The following is a 19,858-nucleotide window of genomic DNA, read 5'->3' on the forward strand; positions in this document are numbered from 1 at the left end:
ACTCTCCCCACCTGCCCCTGCCATTTATCTAACTGGCATTCTGTATACCTGTGGTCTTTTGTGTCTAGTTTCTATCACTTAGCATGACGTTTTTAAGGTTCACCCATGTCATAGCATGTATCAGTATATCTTTCCTTTTTATGACTGAATAATAGACACATGTTTTCATTTCTCTTGGGAGTACCTAGGAGTAGAATTGCTGGATCATATATTAACTCTGTGTTTAACATTTTAAGAAGCTGCTGAACTGTTTATCAAAGGGGCTGTACTATTTTACATTCCCGTCAGCAGTGTACAAAGGCTCCAATTTCTCCATCCTTGCCAACACTGGGTATTACGTGGCTTTTCGGTTATGGCTATCCTAGTGTGTACGAAGGGATGTCTCGGTGTGATTTTGGTTTGCATTTTCCTCATGACTAATGCTGCTGAACTACTTGTCATGTATACTTTCTTTGGAGAAATGCCTATTTAAATCCTTTGCCCGTTTTAAAATTGAGTTGTTTGTTTTGTCATTCTTATTATTGAGTCATCAGATTTATTTATATAGTCTGGATACAAATCTCTTATCAGATATATATTTCACAATGTTTCCTCCCATTCCATGGGTTATCTTTAATTTTTTTATGTTCTCTGATGCACATTTTTAATTTATCTATTTTTGTTGTTGCTTGTGCTCTCAGTGTCATATCCTAGAAACCATTGTCAAATCTGAGGTCACAAAGATTTACTCCTACATTTTCTTCTAAGTTTTATAGTTTTAGGACTAATATTTAGGTATGAAATCCATTTTGAGTTAATTTTTTGTATGGTGTGAGGTAAGGATCCACTTCATTCTTTTGCATGTGGATATCCAGTTGTCCCAGGACCATTTGTGGAAGAAACTATCCTTTCTCCATTGAGTGATCTCCGCACCCTTATTGAAAATTGATTGAATAGAGGTGTATGAGTTTATAACTTACAACTCACCGTTTTCTTATCATAGAAAGATGATAGGAAAGGGTCTTTGATGATCACAAGTGAAGCAATCAAGATAACTTTCCTGGATGCCTCATTAAACATACATAAAGTTATCAAATGTTAGCATTAAAAGGGATTTCAGTGGTCATGTTAGTTTAAACTTTTTGTTTTGGTGATGGGAAAAAAAATTAAATTTCAGTTTTAGTGGTTAACATATCTGTCCAAAGGTTCCCGGCTATTCAGTGGAAGAGCTGGGATTGAAACTCAGATCTCTTGACTTTCTGGGGCAACAATTTTTTCATACTCCCAGGTCCTGAATGTCAGATCTCAGGACCTGGATCCCAGGTCTGCCTGGATTTCCTTTACCAAACCTGTGCATTTCTGCGTTCTCCCTGACTGCTTGTTCCACGGACGTGAGCAGGGGTGGCGGCGTGTGTGTCTGCTCCTTCCTTCACAGGCTGAGAGAAAAGAAAGCCAGTGAAGGGAAAGCATTTGGAAAATCTGAAATTGCAGTATAAATGCCACTAAATGATAAGATTGCCAGCTTGATGCTCTTTTCCTAGAAAGGTTCAGCATGTCAGAGGCGGTATAATGGATGGAGACAGTTCCCTCTCAGACGTGTTTCTAAACTGCCATGGTTGTCACTTTCCAAGGGCGCAGAGTCTCACAGCTGGACTCCGTGCAAAGGAAGCTTTGGGATGAGCTGGGCATGGCCGGATTTCAGGTGGGCGGGACCCCACTCCTCAGAGATATCCTGGGGAGATGGAAGAGTCCTTAACGGGCTCGTGCAAAACAGAGGTGCACTGAGAACTGGGGACCTGGCCCTGAAGCGACGGTGTCCCTGTGTGGTTTCTTGTGGTTTGTCCACACTCACCTGTGCATCCTTAGAGGATCCCTATGAGTTTTGCTTTGCACTGCCAGTGGGTATCACATGTCACACTCGCAGAAGAGGTCCCATTTGAAACCAGGTCGGGGAGTGATTCCACCTAAATTGTGAGCCCCTAGATGGCAGGAATGGGGTCCTGTTTGTCTCTGTCTCTGCAGTGACCAATGCTTGCTGAGTCCTCAGCAAATGCCTGTTTGGTTGTTGGTGCTAGGTATTGTGTAAGTAAAATCTGCTTTCTCTGGGTAACTGGACCTCTGGCAGGAGCTGGCTTTCTCCAACTATGGCAAGGCCTCTGCCTGCCTCTCTTTCTTCCTGTGCATTTTTCTCCCTGTGTTTGCAGCTGTTCCCTCCTCTAAACTCCGCTTGCCTTCACTGTCTGCACCATCCATGTGTTGATTTTTATCTTTTTATCTGTACATCCTGTCTTTGCAGTTAAATCACACCTTTCCCTGATGGCAGGAGCTGTGTGTTATTCTTATCTGCGTCTCCAGTATCTGGTGTATGCCACGAGGTGTGTGTTTTGGGATGGGGAGGTGGTCGTCTGATGTTAGTAACCTGCTGCTGAATTTGAGGCCAGCAGTGTCAGCCCTCCCTGGGATGACATTCCACCGGCCAGCTGCTGTGGATATATGCCTGGCATATGTAGGCGTTTGGGGAGCCAGGGTTTTGAAAGGGCTCAGGGTTCGCTGATGGAAGTGAATTACAAAAAGAAACTATGGTCACAGCCTTTTAGAGTCTGTCCCCCATCCATGATAACATCTGCCCCTGCAGGCGTGATAACCTGTGCCCTGTGTCCCCACTGAGACCAGCCCCAGATGAGGCTGTGACTATTGAGAACCGAACGCTGTGTCTCTGTCTCCTCCTGTATGTCCGTAAATCAAAGGGCCCATGAAGTAAGCGAGCTGCCTTTGTGGTTGTGCGCACCTGCTCAGTAAATCTCACGGTGTGATCTCCTCCTTGTTTAGGGCTCTGGCTGACATCTTAAGACAACAGGGACCAATCCCCATAGCACACTGTGAAAGAGAAACTATCTCGGCTATCGATACCTCTCCCAAAGAGAACACGCCGGTCAGATCGTCCTCCAAAAACCACTACACCCCCGTGCGTACGGCCAAGCAGACTCCAGGTAAGTGAGAGCTCAGTACCTTGAAGCTTTGCTGAGGCTGGTGAGATGTTTCTGCTCCAGTGAGGCAGGTCATGGACCATGGTACGGTGAGGGACTCCTTGATGGACAGGCAGGCTTGTGGAAGAGTCTGGGGACTGTGTCCCTGGGGAGAGTGTGGAACTGGAGAGACTGCTGCCAGTCAGTGTCTGGGTTGGACCAGGGCTGACAATTTCAAGCATCTGTGATTTAGTGAGTGGCTGGTATAATTCTCTTACCAGAAGGGAAGCTTGCAGCAGCTTGGCGGGGTACGGTCACCCATTCTCCCATGCGGTGGGAAGGTTTAGGCTGCCTAGGATGCTAGATATGTGACAGGAAATCACTGCACTCAGAGCTGGAGCCTGCTCGACTGTTGGAATTTCAAAGAGCACTTCCTGGGGATGGGAATTACGCTTGTATTTTCGGGTGACTCTTTCCTGTGCTCTGTGGAGTCCCTGGATGTGTGATGAGTTGCTATTTAATAATGACGCGCCTTCTACCTCTTTACTTGATCATCGCTGTAACACTATGAAAGAAACAGCAGAGCTGCTTGTCCTTGTCTTATGGATTAATAAATGAAGCTCGAGGAAATTTAGTAACTCGAACAAGGTCACCGAGGTGTTAATAACAATAAAAACATCAGTAATAACAGCAATGTAACCTAAATATTTATTGGGATCTTGTTCTGTGCCGAGAGTTAATGCTAAGCATTTTACATGTATTTTCTTATTTATTCTTCACAGCAATCTTAGAAGTGCTTATATTATCCCCATTTTATATGAGGAATAGAAAAGTTAAATAGCTTTCCCGAGGTCACAGAGTAAGAGAAAAAACCAGGATTCAAACCAGGGCAAATACTTACCAACAGTCAGGGCTAGAAAACCCACTTGAGGACGTGAATCCCAAATATCTGAGCGCACAGTCTCCTCACAAGTACGGCTTGGGAAGTCGTATCTCACCGTGAACAGTACAGACAGCCAAGCACTGATCCCAGCCCCAGAGACAACTTCTGCTTTGATGCTTGGATCTGAAATCTTCACATCTGTCACCCCTGCAGTTTTTTGGGGGATGGGCTATATCTGTGGTCCCCAACCCCTGGGCCGCAGACTGATGTTGGGCCTTGGCCCGTTAGGGACTGGGCCACAGAGCTCTGCTGCCCCCCACCCCTCCCCATCCATGGAAAAATTGTCTTCCATGAAACTGGTCCCTGGTGCAAAAAAGGTTGGGGACCACTGGGCTATATGATCTGAACTAAACCTGCAATAAGGATACACAACCTCCTGCTGGCAGTAGGTGGGCCTCACATCCAAAACTAGCAAAGGTACTGCTGAGATCCAATGTAGTTTCCATTCATTCTTTCATTTTCTTAAATTTATTAAGTCAGAAACCACATATTTGCTTTTAAGATAGCAATCATAAATCTTTTGAGAATCTAACAAAAGCTGAGGGCATTCTCCCCAGAAATATACATACATATGCATATAAATACACCCATGCATCCACAGTTTATGTAGGGTTTAGGGGATTCAGACTCCTCCACAGTTAGAAATCCCCCCATGCAAAGGTAAAGATGAGGGCTCCGCCTTTGCAAAAAGTCTAAGATGCATTTTCAGCTTTCATACCACGGATCCTTACAGTATAAGCAATAGAAGGAGTCTTGGCAAGGACTTCTGGAGCAGTGGTCATCTACCTGACTGCACTGTAGAATTACCTGGGGAGCTCCTAAAAATGCTGACGCCTGGGCTCCACAGATTAACTGGAATTTCTAGGGATTGTGTCTGCATCACATGAGTATTTTTAACAATCTCCCCAAGATGGTTCTAACACGCAGGCAGAGTGAAGAATCACGGGGCCCAAAGGGTTCCTTCATTTTGGGAGTGAAGACCCTGGAAGCCTATGCCGGTGGTTCTCCAACTTGGCTGCATGTGGGAATCACCTGGGGAGTTTTAAAAATTAAAGCTGGCTGGGCCCCACCCGCAGAGATTGTGATTTAATTGATGTGGGGGCGTGGCCTGAGAATGGGCTGAGAGCGTAAAGCTTCCCGGGTGATGGCAGTGTGCAGTGAAGCTGGCGAGTCACTGGGCTGTGGACATTGCATAAAGGCACCGTTGTGACTGACCATTCTGCTCACCGGTCCCTGTTCCATCTAACCTTGGTATTACGGCTGCTGTGAGTAGGGTATTCTGGTTTTCCCCAAGATGCATCATTTGAAGTCAGTCTCCTCCAGAGCCTTGCTGTGACTCTGAAACTTCAGGTCACTCTGGCACGACAAGCACTTCTGGTCGTTTATCCTCACCCCTCCGAGTTTTCTCTGTCTCATCACAAGTGGGCTAGTTCCCCACCACTGAATCCAGACCCAGTCCACTGATTAGGTGGACAGCCTTGATTCGCCCTTAAACAGCCTTCACTGAGCAGAAAGATTTGTCATTTCTTCTGGTTTCTATATGCATCCTTTCTTCTAGTGAACCAAGAAAGCAAGCTGACGGTTGTATGATTCACTTCTGTGTTTCAAGAAATCCCCCCACCCCCACCCCCGTCTTTCTCAAATTGGAACTCTCCACTTTGTGTTTAGAGATGGGAATTGTTTCCTGGACCCAGAAAGCATTTTCGGTGGTGACACGTAAATTTAAAAGCAATTTCATCACAAGCCACAACTTCTACAGCTTATAATGGACATGATGCTTTTCCAAATAGCTGATATCCTTTGCCACAAAATATTGCAATTTGAGCAGTTCTGTTTAAACTTAAACAGAATTTTGGGTAAGTGTTCAAAGTGGGAATTTACTGTGATTGTGCCACTCATCAAATCAACAAACCACCAATTGCAGGAGTAAGGTGGCAAGAGTTGTTAGGAGGATATTAAGAAAGATTTCTAGGCATACCAGGAGGAGTCAGAGTGTGTGGGGTAGCTTTGCTACTCGAAATGCTGTTGGTGGCCGGCTGCATCAGCGCCACCTGACAGCTTGTGAGCAATGCAGACCCTGAGGCTCCACCTCCCCTACTGAAGGTGAACTGTATTCTAGTGAAATCAATTAGCAATTAAAGTTTGGGAAGCACTGGGAGAGCGTGGCCCCTGAACTATATCCTCTTCGGTGTTTTTTGGCCCTGTCTCTTACTATGTGTGTGATCTGGGGCAAGTATCTTTGCATTTTTGAGTTTCTTTGTCTGCCCTTGAGGCTAATAGTACCCGTGGCCTAGAGGTGTTTTAAAGGTATATTGAGTAAAGCACTTAAAACAGGTCCCCATTCGTAGCAAATACTATTATCCATGACCAGGCTGTGGAAGTATATCCACAACTCCTGGAAAATGAATTAAATGAATGAGAGAACCAAAGGCAACGCACTGGTGTCCTCAGACCAGACAGGGTCCGTGGCCGTGTCTGGGCTGCAGGTTCCTGGCCCCACCCCTTCCTGTGCGTGGCTCCTGCTCCGGCCACATTCTCTGGGGATGAACGTGGGTCGTGGGGCCCAGTTAGGGTTTTGGGCGTTGAAAACACATGCTTGTTCGGTCTAGGAAGTGGATAAGGGTCCTGCAGTAATAACAATAAAAACAATGATAACACAGTACCACAGACTGAGCACTTACTGCATGCTGGGCACTCTGCTAGGCACTTTACGTATAACAGAGAATGGATCCTGCAATATTTCTTAGATGTGGAAGCTCCTAATCACACGTAACAGAAAAGCCCTCTTCCCGTCTGTAAGAGCCTTTTACCCTAACTCTTCCAGCAAGCTCCTTTCTAACTTAGAAGGGAGCTTTAAAACGGACACTTGGTTTGAACACTGAAAACCAGAGAAGCCTGCTTCCATCCCCCACCCCTCAAATCTGGCTGCCGTAGACCCCTGCTGTTCCAAGTGTGGTCCACGGATCGCAGCCACTGTGTCCCATGGGAGCTTGTTAGACATGCAGACTCCTGGGCCTTTCCCCAGACCCGCTAAGTCAGAAGCTGCATTTTGATAAGATCCTTAGAGGATTTTTCGCACACATTAAAGTTGAAGAAGACCCCACTAGCACAGCGATTCTCAGCCCTGGCTACACATTGGAATCGTGTGGAGAATTCTGAAAATACTAATGCCTGGCCCCCACCCCAAAGATTCTGATTTCATTGCTCTGTGGTAGGATCTGCACACTGATATTTTAAAACCACACAAACAAATGAAAAACTCCCCACATAGTTCTCACGTCCGGCAAACATCGAGAACTGGGCTCTGGAGGGAAAATAAGGGAAACATCCTTTGAAGGCTGTAGAGTGCGGGTTCACATCAAGACCCGCGAGATGGAGCCTGGCTGGCCCGAGGTCCTGGGCTGCAGTGGTATGTCCTCTCCGTGGCGGGTGGGGCCGGAGGAGTGAAGGACTCAGGCTCGTCTGAGAGAGGGAAGGTGTCAGTGTGCAGCTGCGAATGGAGACACCTGGGCAGAAGCAGGCACCAGTGGAAATATCAGAATTGTTTGGAGGACGAAATGGAACCTTCAGGAGATGCACCACCTCTAGCTTTGCAGGGCCCCCTCCCCCACCCCAGCTCAGCATCCCAGCAGCTCGCTGTGGGCTTGGTCTTCATGCCTGGGGAGGAGGGGAGACCTAGCATATTTGCCTGGCCTCATCCACACCTAAAGAGCCTGTCTCGGGGTACCTAGAGGAGAGTGGGGTGCCCATCCCTCGCAGTAGCAATGAGATCGTGTGTTAGGGTGCCAGCATTTTTGATATCTAACTTTGCATTATCAAGAGTGGCATCAGCTGGAGGCAGTAAATATTCATGCCCCATCTACGCACCACTGTGAGTTGTATAAATGAGCAATCAGTCATCCTGCCAGTTGTCAAAGCCATACTCTTTAATGGCAGACCACAGGGGCCGTGACTCTCTAAGCTCCGTGGAGAACGAAAGCTGCGCAGGTGACAGAGGAGCGCTTTGCCGCAGCCCTCGCGGCCCGGCCCCATCCCCCACCCGCTGACCTCAGCTCCTGCAACTTTCTGCGACCTTCGATGGGCTCCAGACACACTGGTCTTTACTGTCCCTCCACGTGCCATGCGTATTCTTGCCTCGAGATATTTTCCTCTCTCTGTTCCTGTGGCCCCAAATGTAATGCTCAAGGGGCATTATTTCAGAGAGGCATTTCCTCGCCTCCGCATCTGCTCCTGTCTCCTGCTCCGCTTTCTTCAGAGCACTTACATCCTCTCACATCCTGTGTCTCTTGGTTCATTTATTTATTGTCTGCCCGATGAGACTGCGAGCTCCGTGTAGGCAGCGGTTGTATCTCTCTAACATTGTCGTATCCCAGAACCAAGAGCATTGCTGAAGATGCTAATTGCTCAATGACTGTTTGTCCAGGGAATGAATGACAGACGACACAGTCCTTTACTTGCATGGGTGCGGGAGTCAAAGCTGAGTAACCAAGGTATTGGTTACGTAGCTGTGTGCCGAAGAGCTCCCGTCGGGGCTGCATACCTGTCTGGTGGCCCTCTCTGTAAAGTAAGCATGGAGTCTGCCTCTTGAACAGCCCCATGGGCTGGTCTCTGGGTGGCTGTCGGCGCTGGGAGGCCCCGGTTTCCAGAGCTCAGGCTTCTCACCAAGCCCCTGGCCCCTCTCCTCCTGTCTGGGGCTGACCAGAGCTCTGCGGCTCCCCGCAGCCGGAGGCTGGGGGCTTCATTGCCGTGGCTGGGCTCATGGAGGCCGTAACCCAGGGCACCCTTCCCTCTCTGTTCACCTTGCCAAGGTTCGGGGCCTTGGAAGGCCAGGCAACCCGGAGTCCCTGCCTCCAGGGACAGGTTTAGTGCTGCCCATGAAGCCAGAAACCTGGGCCATGCATCTGAGCTCTGGGAAACTTCTGGAGGACCTCAGCCTCTCATAGGAAATGGGACTTTTCTTTTCTCAACCACCTCCAAGGAAACAGAACTGTTTGTTCTAGAGCAGGCTGAGATGATAGTCTCATAAAATTTTGGAGCTTTACAGGGATGGTGAGATCAGCCTGTCCAACCTGTACTTGGCCTGTGAGGAAACTGAGACACACAGGTGTCACCTAGGTGTAAATGTAAAGCTACCAGAGCAACATCTGACACAAGGGAAATAATATCTGAAGTCTACACTGTCCATGTGTTGTTTCCCAGCCACATGTGGCTGTTGAGCACTAATTATCAAAATTAATTGTACCTATTTGTTTTTGTTTTTAATGTGACTACTAAAAATGTAAAAATACATCTGTGGCTCACATCTGTGATCCACACTTTATCACATTGGACAGCACTGACTTAAATGATAGAGGTATTGAGTGTCCACTTGAGTTCAAGTTTCGGTTGTGAGCAGAACAAAGCCTCTGCCTTCGTGGAGCTGACCGGGTGTGGGAGGAGACATAAAGTAAGCGCATAAATAACTTCAGACAGTGATAAATGCATGGAACACCACCAGGCAGGTGAAGTGTTAGAAGAACTCTTGGAGGAGAGAGTTGCCTTTGGTAGTGTGGTCCTACCAGGTGGCATTTGAGCTGGTACCTGCCGGTTGAGCACCCAGCCACAGGAGGAGGAAGAACATTCGAGGCAGAGGGAACAGCAAGTGCAAAGGCCCTGAGGCAGAAGCACACCCGTCGTGTTCAAGGAACAGAAAGCCGGCGCGGTGGTGTGGGGAAGGAAAGAGGCAGTGTCTGTGGTGAGAAGAGAGGGGTAGACACAGGCCAGTCAGGCAGGGTCTCGGAGGTCACGGCAAAGAGTGTGCATTTCGTTTAAGTGTGATGATACGATTTCCATTTTCTGACTGCCGAGTAGTGGAAACAGGCTCTCTTAAGGGAAGCAGGGCAGCCGATCAGTCAGCTTTCTAATGGCAAGGCGGGTTACTGCGAGAACTTTCTCTCCCTGCTTCCTCCGCGGGAAGACACCCTCCTACAAAAGGGGTGAGGTGATGCTGTAATAGCCTGTGAGCTTCCGAATCGGACAGACTGAGCATGGACAGCCTGGACGTTAGTCCTGGGCCCTTGAACAGGGGTTGGCAAACTTTTTCTGAAAAGGGCCAGATTGTAAATGTTTTAGGCTATGCAGGCCATAGGGTCTATGTGGCAACTACCTATGTCTGCCCCTGTAGCACGAAAGCAGCCATAGGCGAGTGAGTGAGCGGACGTGGCCGTGTTTCCATAAAACAGACAGCGGGCAGGGCTTGGCCCGTGGGCTCTGGTTTGTCAAGCCCTGCTCTTAACCTCTCCCTGAAAGCCACAGCCACCTTCCATGTGACATTTCCCCCCAAGTGGAACGTGACTAGAGACCTAGCCCTCCCGGGGACCCGGTAGGGCAGTCGGTGGTGAGCGCGGAGCACGTGCCCAGGAGGTGCTCCGTCAACACCGGGCTCCATTTCCCCCTTCCCTTTCCCGAGACTCTGGCTGGGGTGCTGCTGTGCACTCCCATTTCACAGCCGGTTGAAGCAGGGTAAGCAAGGGTTGATGACTGAACCACGTCACGGCGGCGGCCAGGGTCTCCAGGGTGTGCCCGGGCCTTGGTTCTTCTCAGCCCTGACCTTCTTGGTGTTTTTTTTTTTTTTTTCTATCACTTGGGTGATGGTGTCGCAAGCGAGCTTATCAGATTCACAGGTGACACATCACTAAGGGGGATAGCCAGCACCCCCAGGGGGATGGCAGACTCAAGATTCAAGGTGTCTTGGAAGGTGCAGACACCCCGTGGTCTCATTCAGCAAGGCCCCTCTGCGGCCCAAGCCTCACCCTTGGATCCTGTTCACCGCTGGCCCACAGAGACCTTGCTCCCTCGCATCCACCCTGTCCTCCGGCACCCTACTCTACTAGCTCTGCTCCTCCAGCGTGGTGGCATGCTCAGCTTCCCCACCCTCACCTGGAAGGTCGAGCCCACCCTCCATTTCATACCCTCTCCACCCCGTCTCTTCCTGACGGCCCACCTTTGCAAAACAGTTGGCCACACCTCTCCTCCCACCTGCTCCTCAGCCCGCCCCCTCCACTTCACTGCTGGGCACCCTCCCGCCCACAGCTCTGGGCGCTCTGCTCCTGATCCCTGCCTGGGGTTGTCCCTCCTCTGTGCCCTGATGGCACCCTGGGCTGCGTGTCACTGCAGGGAGGCAGTGGGATGGGCTGATCCAGAGAGTTGGCCCAGTTCAGACCCAGCCCTGCCTTTACTTGCCCTGGCCAGGGCCTTGACCACTTCACTTAACTCTCCCTGCCTCAGTTTCCTGGTCTGTACAGGGATAATAACATCTCCCACATGTGTTGTTATGAGGATTGACTGAGTTAACCACCTCTGGGCTATCTGGCCTCTCTAAGGTACATCCAGAGTCAGCCCTGCTCACCCCGTAATCCCTAATGCCTGGCTCGGAGCCCGGCGCCCTTGAGCTGTCAGGTAAATATTCGCAAAGTGAACAGCGTGATAAAAATCCCGTCTTTGAGTCGGAAGACCCAGTAAGTCCTGCAGGGAGAATAGCAGGCCGCGTGAGAGAGTCGTGAGGGCTAAGTGTGAACAGACAGAGCAAGTTGGCAGCTCTGGGAACAGCTACACCATCAGACTGCATTGAAAGAACCTCGAGTCCAGATCCAGGGAGGTGACACGCCTGCTCTTCCCGTGATAAGCTGAGCGTGGTACCCTGAGGTGCCATGTCCTGTTGTAGACACCCGTGTCCCTTGCCTGCCAGGGAGGGTGGCAAAGCTGCTGGCAAGCTTGAGAACCCCGTCCTTTAAGTAATACTAACAACTGGCAGTGCTTTCTAAAGTGCTTTCTACATGTTGATGTTTAAATCTTATAACAACCCTACGAGGCAGCCACTAGTATCATGCCCACTTTATAGATGAGGAAACTGAGGCCCAGTCGGCATCAGAAGCTTGTCCAAAATCACATAGCCAGGAGGGGGCTGGCTGGGCCGAGCTCTGAACACAGGCAGACTGACCCTGGGGCTCAAGCCCTGAGGTCAAATTGACCAGAGGTGCGGACAGGGCACCCCTCCAGCACGGGAAGCCTGCCCTGGGGCTGTGGGTCTACACTCGCTCCTGGTCGCCCAGGTGCATGGACCTGGGGCTGCAGGGAGGACACCGCAGGAGGCCGCTGCTCGCTCTACGTAAGGGAAGGTGTTCTCATGATGTGAGCCCCTCAGCTCCAAGACAGATCACCTGGCCATGCAGTGAGCTACTCAGTCCATGAGGATTTTAGGCAGGGTTGGGGACTACTTGGGCATCTGCAGCTTGAGAGGGAGGCTGACCTAGCAACTTCTAAGGTCCTATTTTTCTTAGGTCATATAGGAACAGTAGCTGGCTTTTGAGGGCTGAATGTGCAGGCTCTGTGCTCGGAGCCTTCCCTGTGATATCCTCCTGTGGACGCTGTCACCTCCTAGTGGACAGGAGGCCACAGCGGCATGAAGTGACAGGGCAGCCCATCCAAAGGTGCACAGCTGGTTGGTGACAGGGCGCAGGTCTGCCCTAGGCAGCCCGATCCGGAACTTACTGTCTTACCGGCTGCACTTCTCTTGGGAGTCTGTGACCCAGGGTCAGAGCCCAGGCAAAGCCCGTGGCCAAATCACCATTCCATTCTCAGTGCCAGACTTGTCCTGAGAGGAGGGGTTAATTCCCACTTCTTAATTTCACGCCACTCAGAGAGTCCTGAGCCCCTGTGTTCCGATCCTGGGAGGTAAGTGGCTTCTCCCAGCACAGGATTGCTTTAAGAACAGGTGTGCCCAGACGCAGAGACTTCCAGAAGCCAGAGGAGCTGCCCTTGCTCTGGCCTGGTGGCTGTGCCCAACCCATCCCCCCCTGCCCCCAGGGCCTCGACCCGCCTGGTTGCTGCCCCGGCTTGGCCAGCTTGGCCAGCGAGGACCAGCCCCTGCCCCTCCCTCCGAGGAGGCAGCCTGAGTGGGGGGCGGCAGAGCCTGTTCTCACCATATGGCCCAGGGAGAAAGAGTCAGGGAGCTGGCCTGCTAATTACTCACCACCACGCCCGGGGAGCAGGAGGATTTAGAACACGTTCCGGCTGTTCCCAAAATGAGGTGCGGGTGAGAGGGAAAGCCAAGCACCGAGGACAGGGTTAGAATTTGCAATTACCTCCGTGAGTTGGCAAAACCGAGGAACCAACAGAGTGCGGTGCAGTGACACGAGTAGGAGGGTGCTGGGCAGGGCAAGCCCGCAGCGGCAGGACGCGAGTGGAGTGGGGGAGCTCTCAGGGGAGGAGGAGTCCAGCTGCCATCCCAGTGGCCTTTAGGGGTCCCTTCCCCAGGGGTCTCAACGTCCATCGCCTGCAGAGTAAAGGATGCTTGGGAACCAAAGATGGAGCAGGAGGCGGCATCGAGCCACCATAACTAGATTTCATGCGTCTGTGTGCCGAGCTCTTTGTTAGGCGCTACAGGAGCTAGAGGATGGATAAAACGTAGTCCTGGCTTCAGGAGCTTAAATCCAAGAGCAGAAAAATGGGACGATACAAGAAGATAATTGTTCATGCAGGTGCCCCACCGAAATTATAGGCTACCAGCTTAGAACGCCCAGAGAGAGGCTGCTGTGGTCCGGGTGGGCATCGCAGTGTTTGAGGGCAGGTAGGAATTCCTGGGTGAGGAGCATGGTGAGGGGTGTTCATGGAGGATGGTAAACTGGCACCCACAAGAGATGCTTAAGGGACCAGAGGTTTGCAAAAGGGCACAGTGATCAATTCCTTTGGAAAGGTTGGTTGTGGCTCTTCTGTAAACAGACAGCAGTGATTAAAGATTGGGACAAAGGCCAGGAAGGAACTGGAACTCTGTGTACTAGTGGAGAAGGCTGCTCTGAGCAGGGGGAATTTTTTTCTTTCATTAAACATATGGGCCGTGTCCCTGGGGATGGGGTGGGACGGGAGTAGTTTGGGAAGGGGTGGGGGCTCCTACATATGGCTACACATATGGCTCAGTTGGGCTAATGAAGGGGAATGGGGCAAGGTTGGACCCTCCAAGGGGGCTTGGAGAGGAAGCTTTTGAGAACCTAAGGGAAGAGGCTCACGGAGGAGATGTAAGGACCACAGCCCATTAGCAGCACCTTGAGAGATGGAAAAGGGGAAATTAGGTGGGACTCAAGATACCCTGATCCCTTTGTTTGTTCAAGTGATTTTGGTCCTTTACTGGGTGTCAGGCACTGACGATGCAGTGAACAAAACTGTCTCTAGTCTCAGGGTGTTTACATTCAGCTAAAGGAGACAGAAAATAAACCCATAGACATATACCTAAAATCAGGTAATGATGACAAGAGCTTTGCAGACAAATAGAGCAGGAAAAGAAAGTGGTAGGAGGGAGCCTCACTGTGGAAGGGACACTGGAGCAGAGACCCAAGTGACTTTCTGGCACAGGAGTGTTCAGGGGGGAGGCGAGGTGGTGCGTGGGGTGTTTGGGGAACAAGAGACCAAAGTGGCCAGAGAGGAGAGAGCTGGGGCAGAAACACGGTAGTGGACAGAAGTCAGAGAGGTGGGGTCTTGTGGCCACGCTGAGTTTGGGTTTCATCCTGAGTGCGATGGCAGCTGTTGCAGGTTTGCAGCAGAGGAGCGATAGGGTTTGACGTGTGTTTTTAATAATCACTCCAGCTCCCGTCTTGTGAATGGATCCTGGAGGCACAGAAGCAGAGGGCAGGAGTGGGAGGGGCAGCGATTGCATCTCCTGCGGGTGATGGGAGGGAGAGGGAGACTTGGACTGGGATGTTCGTGATGGAGGACATGAGAAAGACTCTCTTCAGGGTTTATTTATTCTTAACTTCATAGTTTGAACAATTTCAAACCAATGAAAGATTTGCAATAATGATGCAATGAACACTTATATGCCCTTACCAATTGTTAACATTTTACTGTATTTGCCTCTGTTTCTCTTCCTCCTTCTCCTTTTCCTCCTCCTTCTCCACCTCCTCCTCATCACCATCATCATCATCATCACCACCACCGTTACCATCATCATCCTCATCCTCATCACCATCATCGTCATCATTGCCATCATCATTACCACCATCATCCTCATCCTCATCACCGTCATCATCCTCGTCAGCATCATCATCATCATTAGCAGCAGCAGCAGCAGCAGTGGTAGCACCGTCATCATCACCATCATCACCATCATCGTCATCATCATCGTCATCATCACCACTATCACTACCATTATTGCCATCAACACCATCATCATCACCGTGGTCATTACTGAGCCATGTGAGAACAAGTTGCAGATACTGTGACTCTTCATACCTAAACTACTTCACGTATCTTCTCAGTTCAAGGCTGTTCTCTTATATAACCCTGATACAATATGCGGATTTATGAAACTCTTCGTTGTTCTAATACTCATATCTCATAAAGAGCTCGGGATTTATTCGAAGGTAGCATTTGCTGATGGGTCATATGGAGGGCATGAGGGGAAGATGGGAGTCACAGATGACTCCACGGATTTGGGTCAGAGCGAATAGTTGATGAGAATGGCCAGGTCAGTACAAGGACTTGGAATGAACAGTTGAGAGGTCTTATCGAAAAGAAAATAGGAAAGGTCTGAGTGCTGGCAGATGAGCTGAGCTGGAGTGTCCAGTTCGCTAGCAAATGTTGCCAGAGCCATTACGAGGGGAGTCAAAGAATCTGGTATGTCTCTGTCTCTCTGTGTCTCTCTCTCTTTCTCTGTCTATTTCTCTCTTTCCTCCTCTTTCCCTTTCCCCATCTCTTCCTCTCTCTCCACCCATACCCCCTCCACATGTACATGTACAGATTTTATTCTTCCAGGGATCTAGACCTGAATGTAGCCATGAATATGTTTCACCAGAACTAAATAGATCAATAATGACACATTAGAATGTCAGTGCCTTAAGTACGGGGGAACTTTTGCTCGCTGTATTTATCTGTAGTGCCCAGAGCATTTTGCACAGATCTTGGCACTTGGTAGGCATTTAGTAACTGTTTCTTGAATAAGTAAGTGACAGAATGAATGCTCTTATTTAATATATTAGACAGGATGCAGCAATTACGATTATGTATGCTTGCAAATGCCTAAATACCTAAAATAGCAGTTGCCAATACAAAAGGGAAATTTCTCTGTCTCTTCTCTAGAAGAAGTCCAGGGATGGTAAGGCTTTACTGTATAAGGGACCCAGCCTCCTCCTATCTGGTTGCTCTGGCTTCCTGAGTATGTGGCTTCCATGTCATGGCCCAAGATGGCTGCGTGAGTTCCTGCCATCATATTTGCATTCCAGACATATTTGCATTCTAGGCCTCAAGAGGGAGAAAGGACCAAGCAAATCAAGCCTCATTTCTTTAGGGACACATGCTGGAAGTTGCCATACCACTCTCACTTAGGTCACATTAGCCAATGCAGTTTTTATTTTAGGTGCCCATGTGACCAGTGAATATATGAGAGTTCTTTGACCAGAGAAGCATGGCTCATAGGGGACAATTAACGATCTGTGTCAGTGTGGCCCAGAAGGGGACTGTGTAATGCTTCTACCAGAAACCATTGGTACAAAAGCCATCAGGTGAAGAGAACCGCTGTGTAGCGCTACCATCTGTGTTTCTCAGTGTAAACTTGAGTGGTTATGTCTCTACATGGACTGTGAATGCCTAGGATGGGGAGGCTCGTGGGGAACTCCTGGAGGATCCTGTGAAAGCTCTAAAGGCGTAGTGTTTCCCCACTTCTGATTCTGACGTGGAGGCCACAGAATGTTACCCCAGTAGCGAAGCCAACACATTTGGGGAAACCTCTGCAGATTGTCCCCACCTCTGTGTCCTCAAATGAGCTCCCTGAAATCGGAGGCTGTGTCTTGTTCACCTTTGGGTCCCTGCGTCTTCACTGCCAGGAACTCTGGCTGTCCTGTACCTCGGATCCCGGCCCATGTGTGCTGAACGGAGAGAAGGCAGCAAATTTGGATCGTTCAGAAGTTTTACAAGATGCAGCAAAGCCAGTGTTTCCTAAATAGAACATCTGGGAGATTTTGCCAGACCATCTAGAAAGTGTGTCGATGTGGACATTGCTTCGGCCGCGTCCTCCCCCGGCAAGGAGGCAGGAACCGCCGCTCCTGGATCAAGACCCCGTGGTGGGTGGGCAGCAGCCAGCTGCTGGGCAGAGGCCCACGTTCAGCCCTGCCCGCGTCTTTACTCTGATCTGTATTCAAGCTTCGTCTTGCCTTTGTGTGTGTTTAGCTTAGGGATTTATCACCGTGGCTTAGATCTGTGATGAAATAGATAAGCCTGCACTTTAATAAATGTGGCATTTCTTTCCCCATAAGAATTAGATTAAAGGAATTGGGGCCTCGGAGGAGGCCAGGCAGGGCGGGAAGGTGGAGCTGGGTGGCTTTGGGAGGCAGAGGACTCCACAGCCAAATTCTTGGGGACGGGGACACTGGGGCACAGTTTGGGGCCATTTGAGAGTGACGTGGCAGGTGCGGCAGAGAAACAGCCTCGTGTTTTCTGTGGAAGGAAGTGGAAACAGCAAAGTCCTGTGATGCTTGCTCTTGCGCCCTCCTAGTGAGGAGTTTTGGGTCCCTGGCTCGACTCCCCGAGGCTCAGCTACAAGCACATTTCCCGCAGTCCTTTGCAAAGGTCCTGGGTGAGAGTCCGGGGGCTGCGGGTCTTTGCCAGGCCACAGTTTCAGCTCCAGGACACCCGGAGAAGCACTGCTGTAGTGGAAAGGGAGAGTGAGCCATGTAGCCTCGAGCAGAGACACTGCCTGACCTCTCTGGGGCTCTGCTTGCTTTTCTCTGTGTGAGAATATCAATATCAACCTGTTGGATCCTAGGAGAGACACTAGACCGTGAGCATGAAGGAGCAAGCACAGTCCTGGCTTGTGGTCGATGTGCTCTAAATGGTAGCGCTTGGTGGTGTCGTCACGGAGCCAGAATCAGCGCTGTGCAGTCACCTGAGTGATCCGGGGCTCATCCTTCCGTGGTTTTCAGGACAGGGGACTCTCCAGTTCCCTTTGGTCCGTGCGGGCTGCTGCCTCAGAGGCTGTTGGATGGGAATCCTACAGAGTCACCTGCAAGTGAAGCTCGGGGAGAGGCTCGCTCAAGGTCAGTTTGTGGTGGCGGTGCCTGTGATTCCGGTTCCCCCAAGACGCCCCCTCTGGTCAGGCATTGTCTCTAACACCCCTATTATTTTTTATTCACAGCCATAAGGTCACTGTAACCAAGAACAGCAAAGAACAGCGAGTGAGCAAGAGAGAGAGAGAGAGAGAGAGAGACAAGGCCTCGGCAATGACCTGTATTTTCAGTTTTCATTAGCAGGCTCATGCTCTCAGGGCTGCTCTGGGAAAACACCTGGTTCCTTAGATTTTCCTGTAAAGGCAGTTCATGGTGGCTTTGAGAGTGACGAGCGTTTAGCAGAGGCTGGCCAGCAACCCCAGGTCTGTGGGCCCGCGTGAGTCAGATGAGTCCGAAGGGCTGCTTGGGTGTTCTGAGCCTGTTGTTTTCTAGGAAGGAGCAAGGTGTTTTGCTATATAAACATTCTTGAATAGGAGCCACTGAATCGGCAAGCGGTGGCGGCATTTCTGTTTATGTCGCTGCCACATAAAGGTTTGCTCACGCACCTCGCAGGCTCTTTTCTGAAACTACCTCTGGGATCTGTGATGGCTAGGATTGAAATTTACTCCAGGTAGTTTGAGATTCATTAATCTGTCATTCAACCATCATATTTCTTAAAAACCCACTCTGTTCTAGGCATGGTGCAAAATACCGCGTCAGTGAACAGAGCAGGTGACGGAATCCTCTGCCTGTGGAGACCTTACTGTCTGAGTAAATAAGATGTATACACATGAAGAGCTAAAGAGCATAGCAGTACGGGGATTAAAAATGTTCACAAGACCATGATTATAGATATATTCATTTGTTGTCCTCAGGAAAAAGGCTCTGTGCTTGGGTGTTTGGAGAGAGGTTGCAGGACAACATGTGGCCCGGCATGAATCGAAGGGTGCAGATGACAGGTGTGTGTGGGTAGCCGCGTACATGCTGAAAGCTCATACATTCTCCTAGGCTTTGCTGAGTGCCTGCTGCGTACCAGCCAGTGTCAGAGGCAGGAATGTCCAAAGAGGCAGTGTGAGAGGTGCCGGATATTGACTATGATGACCTTGAAGTGTAGTTCAGATTGTGTGGTCAGAAAGCTGGGGAGGGATTGGCCGAGTTAAGAATGGGGCGAATTCCACCAGGCATAAACGTCAGGCCCTGTAGGATATGGAATGGACCCGCCCTTTTAAAGCAGCACGCTCACAGGGGAAGAGTGGGAGAGCAGGTTAGAGAAGAGGGTTGGAAATAGCATGCGGAGGCCTTGAAGGTCAGGATGTGCTCAAAGGGAGTACCTGAGGGAACCCCACGATGGCAGTTCACATTCATACTCTCCTTCTAAGACCACTGACCATTTCGATTTCTGATTGTTTGCTGCTAGTGTATAAAAATACCTTTGATTTTTATAGAATAACCTAATATCCTACAAACTTGCACGTTCCCCTTACTAGTTTATTAGATTTCACAGATGCTAGGATTATCTACAATTACATCATCTACAAATAAACCTAGTTTTATTTCTCCCTTTCTTGTCTATTTTGGATGCCTTGTATTTCTTTTCCTTGCCTTACTGCACTGGCCAGGACCTCCTGAATAATATTGAATCCAAGTGGAGAAAACCTTATTTCTAATTTCAGGGGAAAAGCAGTCAGTCTTCTATGTTGTGATGTTAGCTCTGTTTTTTGGAGAAACCCTTTATCAAGTTGAGAAAATTCCCTTTTATTACTAGTTTGTGGAGAGTTTTTATGAGGAATAGGGATGTTGGAGAGGGTCAAATGCTTTTTCTGTATCTATTGAGATGATATAGCTTCTCCTTGTAGTCTGTTACCTTGGCGAATTACATTGATTGGTTTCCAAATGTCAAACTAACCTTGCATTCCTGGGATAAATCTTACTGGGTCATAATATTTTATAATTTTTATATA

At 49.6% G+C, this 19,858-nt stretch overlaps 1 protein-coding gene across 1 annotated transcript in view; it reads left to right on the plus strand.

The window, feature by feature from the left end:
• The window catches only part of SHISA6 (shisa family member 6), a 279,906-nt gene that overhangs the window by 20,068 nt on the left and 239,980 nt on the right, over window positions 1–19,858 (plus strand). Inside the window, exon 4 of the mRNA XM_012653929.1 lies at window positions 2,809–2,969. Within this exon, the coding sequence (XP_012509383.1) occupies window positions 2,809–2,969 (161 nt within the window). The remainder of the gene's footprint in view (window positions 1–2,808; window positions 2,970–19,858) is intronic.

Source organism: Propithecus coquereli, unplaced genomic scaffold, assembly GCF_000956105.1.
Source record: "Propithecus coquereli isolate 6110/MARCELLA unplaced genomic scaffold, Pcoq_1.0 Scaffold435, whole genome shotgun sequence".
In the NCBI taxonomy this organism is placed as follows: domain Eukaryota; kingdom Metazoa; phylum Chordata; class Mammalia; order Primates; family Indriidae; genus Propithecus; species Propithecus coquereli.